At 40.5% G+C, this 6,398-nt stretch overlaps 1 protein-coding gene across 1 annotated transcript; it reads left to right on the forward strand.

The window, feature by feature from the left end:
- Positions 1 to 310: 310 nt before the first annotated feature.
- Positions 311 to 3,340, forward strand: LOC124030407 (4-hydroxy-2-oxoglutarate aldolase, mitochondrial-like; the record flags this gene model as incomplete). Its single annotated transcript, XM_046341759.1, has 3 exons — positions 311 to 438; positions 2,288 to 2,422; positions 3,244 to 3,340. Coding segments are annotated over 3 exons (360 nt in total), but the record flags the coding sequence as incomplete, so codon positions are not given.
- Positions 3,341 to 6,398: the final 3,058 nt, after the last annotated feature.

Genomic DNA, 6,398 nt, shown 5'->3' on the forward strand with positions numbered 1-6,398 from the left:
CCCATCTCTCTCTCTCATCTCTCTCTCCGTCTTTATCCTTTCTGTCCCTCATTCCTTCTGATCCCTCCCTCCTCTCTCTCTCTCTCTCTCTCTCTCTCTCTCTCTCTCTCTCTCTCTCTCTCTCATCTCTCTCTCTCCGTCTTTATCCTTTCTTCTCCTTTCTGTCCCTCATTCCTTCTGATCACTCCCTCCTCTCTCTCTCTGTCTCTCTCTCTGTCTCCCCCTTATCTCTCCTCTCTAACCTTTCCCTCACTCCGATCTCTCCCTCTCCCCCTCGCTGTCTCCCCCTCTCTCCCCTGCCCCCCCTCAGCCACCAAAGCTACGGTAGTGATGACAGAGAGGATGGCGGGGGCGGGGGCAGACCTGGTTCTCGTGGTAACGCCATGCTTCTACAAGGGCATGATGGACAGCAGGGCGCTGGTTCACCACTTCACACAGGTCAGCTGATTTTTCTACTACTACTACTACTACTTCTTCTACTACTACTACTACTTCTTCTACTACCTCTACTACTTCTACGACCTCTACTACTACTTTTACTTCTACTACTACATTTACTTCTACTACTACATTTACTTCAACTACTACTACTACTACTACTACTACTACTACATATACCACATGTCTCAATATATAATATATACCACATGTCTTAATATATAATATTTTTTTTAAATTTTAATTTTATTTAACCAGGCAAGTCAGTTAAGAACACATTCTTATTTTCAATGACGGCCTGGGAACAGTGGGTTAACTGCCTGTTCAGGGGCAGAACGACAGATTTGTACCTTGTCAGCTCAGGGGTTTGAACTCACTTCCGGTTACTAGTCCAACGCTCTAACCACTAGGCTACTCTGCCGCCCCATATATGCTAATTAGTTTGAGGCTATGATTACGCTCGCGCATGCGGTGTGGGTAGTATCAAGAAGTTAATATATAATATATACCATATGTCTTAATATATAATATATGCTAATTAGTTTGAGGCTATGATTACGCTCCCGCATGCGGTGTGGGTAGTATCAAGAAGTTAATATATAATATATACCATATGTCTATATATGTACCATATGTCTTAAAACCTCTAGTGACTCCCCATCCCTCATGCGGGAGCGTAATCATCGACTGACACTAATTAGCATAACCCAACGGACATAAATATTCCTAGAAAATATTCCTATTCATCAAAATCACAAGTGAAATATATTGAGACACAGTTTAGCCTTTTGTTAATCACCCTGTCATCTCAGATTTTCAAAATATGCTTTACAGCCAAAGCTAGACAAGCATTTGTGTAAGTTTATCGATAGCCTAGCATAGCATTTTGTCCAGCTAGCAGCAGGTAACTTGGTCACGGAAATCAGAAAAGCAATCAACTTATATCCTTTACCTTTGATTAGCTTCGGATGTTTTCACTCACGAGACTCCCAGTTAGATAGCCAATTCCCAAAATATTATTTTTGTAGGCGAAATAGCTCTGTTTGTTCTTCACATTTGGCTGAGAAATCGCCCGGAAATTGCAGTCACGAAAACTCCGAAAAATATTCCAAATTAGCTCCATAATATCGACAGAAACATGGCAAACGTTGTTTATAATCAACCCTCAAGGTGTTTTTCAAATATCTATTCGATAATATATCCACCGGGACAATTGGTTTTTCAGTAGGACCGATTGGAATAATGTCTACCTCTGTATTTTACGCGAGAATCACTCTGGGAGCCATCAGGTGACCAGTTGCGCAATGTAGCCGCTTACGGGTATTCTTCAACATAAATACGTAAAACTACGTCACAATGCTGTAGACACCTTGGGGAATACGGAGAAAGAGTAATCTGGTTGATAGCCCATTCACTGCTCAATAGGGACGCATTGGAACGCAGCGCTTTCAAAACATGAGGCACTTCCGGATTGGATTTTTTCTCAGGCTTTCACCTGTAATATCAGTTCTGGTATACTCACAGACAATATTTTTACAGTTTTGGAAACGTTAGAGTGTTTTCTATCCTAAGCTGTCAATTATATGCATATTCTAGCATCTTGTCCTGACAAAATATCCCGTTTACTACGGGAACGTTATTTTTCCAAAAATGAAAATACTGCCCCGTAGTCACAAAAGGTTCATATATTCCACATGTCTTAATATATATGTCATAGTGTTCTGTTCTGAACCCATGCAGTCTGTACCATAGAAATAGAATTCAATAGATACATAATTATTCTGATTCTATGGCCTGGGCCGGGGGGTTGTGTTTGGTCCCGGTGTTGTCTCTCTGTCACCCCCTGCAGGTGGCAGACAGTAGTCCAGTACCAGTAGTTCTGTACAGTGTCCCGGCTAACACAGGTCTTGACCTCCCTGTTGATGCTGTGGTGAGACTGGCCCAACACCCTAACATACTGGGACTCAAGGACAGCGGAGGAGACGTGAGTCCTCACACACACACACACACACACACACACACACACACACACACACACACACACACACACACACACACACACACACACACACACACACACACACACACACACACACACACACACACACACACACACACACAATTTATTTATTTGATTGATTGATTGATGGATCAGTTACCGACTGTGCTGACTTGTTGCAAGTGATTTGACTGACTGATGGTTGCTCAGAACGTTTTCAGATTTCCCCTGTGGGTTTTCCCACTGTGTGTGTGTGTGTGTGTGTGTGTGTGTGTGTGTGTGTGTGTGTGTGTGTGTGTGTGTGTGTGTGTGTGTGTGTGTGTGTGTGTGTGTGTGTGTGTGTGTGTGTGTGTGTGTGTGTGTGTGTGTGTGTGTGTCCTGTTTTTTCTATCCTTTGAACATCGCAGCATTTCAGGTTTATTTGGAAAAAGTGGTTCGTCTTGACTGACGAGAATAAAACAAAAACAGAGAGGGATGAATATTGCTCAGAAAACTCCCTTCATCTCCTCTTTTGAAGTATCTCTTCTCACCTGTCAACTCTCGTTCCTCGATCCCATTTTCTCTCTCTCTCTGTTTGTTTTTCAATAGTTAGTTAGTGATGAGAGTTGTTTGGTACTACTGGCCTACTGCTCCTCCTGACAACAGTCCTCATCCTGACAGGAGGGATGGGGAGAACATGCTGTCGGCATCCCAAATGCCACCCTATTCCCTATATAGTGCACTACAGTTGACCAGGCCTATAGGGACGCATCACACTGTGTTTCTCTCCTTTTACATCCCTGCGTTTTTCTCCTGTCGTTCCTCAGATCACCAGGATCGCTCTGATCGTTCACAAAACGAAGCCGCAGGATTTTCAGGTTCTGGCGGGTTCCGCTGGGTTCCTTATGGCGGCGTATTCCGTGGGTAAGAACTTAGAACCTGACACACAGACCCTATATCTTAGAATCTAGAACCTATGACATAGAATGTAGAATTTAAGAACCACAAACGTAGAACGTAGAACTTAGAACTGACATTGACCATCTCAATTCCCTCTCTGGTAATCACTTAGCGTTACATCACAGGGTGTAGGGTACTAAACATCACTTCTCTCCTATGCTAGCTAGAACCAACCCACTTTGTTCTGCAGACAGGTATGACTATATGAAAACCTTAAGGGATAGAGATAATAGAGTATGAACCTCCGACTAATGAGTCATTCTCTTTGTCAGATTATACTGTCTCTGTCTCTGTCCTATAAGGAGCAGTAATATAGTACAGAGTGGAGTGATGTGTCCTATAAGGAGCAGTAATATAGTACAGAGTGGAGTGATGTGTCCTATAAGGAGCAGTAATATAGTACAGAGTGTAGTGATGTGTCCTATAAGGAGCAGTAATATAGTACAGAGTAGTGATGTGTCCTATAAGGAACAGAAATATAGTGTAGTGATGTGTCCTATAAGGAGCAGTAATATAGTGTAGTGATGTGTCCTATAAGGAGCAGTAATATAGTACAGAGTGTAGTGATGTGTCCTATAAGGAGCAGTAATATAGTGTAGTGATGTGTCCTGTAAGGAGCAGTAATATAGTACAGAGTGTAGTGATGTGTCCTATAAGGAACAGTAATATAGTGTAGTGATGTGTCCTATAAGGAGCAGTAATATAGTACAGAGTGTAGTGATGTGTCCTATAAAGAACAGTAATATAGTGTAGTGATGTGTCCTATAAGGAGCAGTAATATAGTGTAGTGATGTGTCCTGTAAGGAGCAGTAATATAGTGTAGTGATGTGTCCTATAAGGAGCAGTAATATAGTGCAGAGTGTGTAGTGATGTGTCCTATAAGGAGCAGTAATAGTACAGTAGTGATGTGTCCTATAAGGAGCAGTAATATAGTGTAGTGATGTGTCCTATAAGGAGCAGTAATATAGTGTAGTGATGTGTCCTATAAGGAGCAGTAATATAGTGTAGAGTGTAGTGATGTCCTATAAGGAGCAGTAATATAGTGTAGTGATATGTCCTATAAGGAGCAGTAATATAGTACAGAGTGTAGTGATGTGTCCTATAAGGAGCAGTAATATAGTGTAGTGATATGTCCTATAAGGAGCAGTAATATAGTACAGAGTGTAGTGATGTGTCCTATAAGGAACAGTAATATAGTGTAGTGATGTGTCCTATAAGGAGCAGTAATATAGTGTAGTGATGTGTCCTATAAGGAACAGTAATATAGTGTAGTGATGTGTCCTATAAGGAGCAGTAATATAGTGTAGTGATGTGTCCTATAAGGAAGAGTAATATAGTGTAGTGATGTGTCCTATAAGGAGCAGTAATATAGTGTAGTGATATGTCCTATAAGGAGCATTAATATAGTACAGAGTGTAGTGATGTGTCCTATAAGGAGCAATAATATAGTACAGAGTGGTGATGTGTCCTGTAAGGAGCAGTAATATGGTACAGAGTGTAGTGATGTGTCCTATAAGGAACAGTAATATAGTGTAGTGATGTGTCCTATAAGGAGCAGTAATATAGTACAGAGTGTAGTGATGTGTCCTATAAAGAACAGTAATATAGTGTAGTGATGTGTCCTATAAGGAGCAGTAATATAGTGTAGTGATATGTCCTATAAGGAGCAGTAATATAGTACAGAGTGTAGTGATGTGTCCTATAAGGAGCAGTAATATAGTGTAGTGATGTGTCCTATAAGGAGCAGTAATATAGTGTAGTGATGTGTCCTATAAGAGCAGTAATATAGTGTAGTGATGTGTCCTATAAGGAGCAGTAATATAGTGTAGTGATGTGTCCTATAAGGAGCAGTAATATAGTGTAGTGATGTGTCCTATAAGGAGCAGTAATATAGTACAGAGTAGTGATGTGTCCTATAAGGAGCAGTAATATAGTACAGAGTAGTGATGTGTCCTATAAGGAGCAGTAATATATTACAGAGTAGTGATGTGTCCTATAAGGAGCAGTAATATAGTACAGAGTAGTGATGTGTCATATAAGGAGCAGTAATATAGAGTAGTGATGTGTCCTATAAGGAGCAGTAATATAGTGTAGTGATGTGTCCTATAAGGAGCAGTAATATAGTACAGAGTGTAGTGATGTGTCCTATAAGGAGCAGTAATATAGTACAGAGTAGTGATGTGTCCTATAAGGAGCAGTAATATAGTGTAGTGATGTGTCCTATAAGGAGCAGTAATATAGTGTAGTGATGTGTCCTATAAGGAGCAGTAATATAGTGTAGTGATGTGTCCTATAAGGAGCAGTAATATAGTGTAGTGATGTGTCCTATAAGGAGCAGTAATATAGTGTAGTGATGTGTCCTATAAGGAGCAGTAATATAGTGTAGTGATGTGTCCTATAAGGAGCAGTAATATAGTACAGTGATGTGTCCTATAAGGAGCAGTAATATAGCGCAGAGTGTAGTGATGTGTCCTATAAGGAGCAGTAATATATTACAGAGTAGTGATGTGTCCTATAAGGAGAGTAATATATGTAGGGGATGTGTCCTATAAGGAGCAGTAATATAGTGTAGTGATGTGTCCTATAAGGAGCAGTAATATAGTGTAGTGATGTGTCCTATAAGGAGCAGTAATATAGTGTATGATGTGTCCTATAAGGAGCAGTAATATAGTGTAGTGATGTGTCCTATATGAGCAGTAGCAGTAATATAGTAATATAGTAGTGATGTGTCCTATAAGGAGCAGTAATATAGTGTAGTGATGTGTCCTATAAGGAGCAGTAATATAGTGTAGTGATGTGTCCTATAAGGAGCAGTAATATAGTGTAGTGATGTGTCCTATAAGGAGCAGTAATATAGTGTAGTGATGTGTCCTAAGGAGCAGTAATATAGGGGTATAGCATGTCCTATAAGGAGCAGTAATATAGTGTAGTGATGTGTCCTATAAGGAGCAGTACTATATAGTACAGAGTAGTGATGTGTCCTATAAGGAGCAGTAATATAGTACAGAGTGTAGTGATGTGT

Source organism: Oncorhynchus gorbuscha, unplaced genomic scaffold (genome assembly GCF_021184085.1).
Source record: "Oncorhynchus gorbuscha isolate QuinsamMale2020 ecotype Even-year unplaced genomic scaffold, OgorEven_v1.0 Un_scaffold_11241, whole genome shotgun sequence".
Classification (NCBI taxonomy): Eukaryota; Metazoa; Chordata; class Actinopteri; order Salmoniformes; family Salmonidae; genus Oncorhynchus; species Oncorhynchus gorbuscha.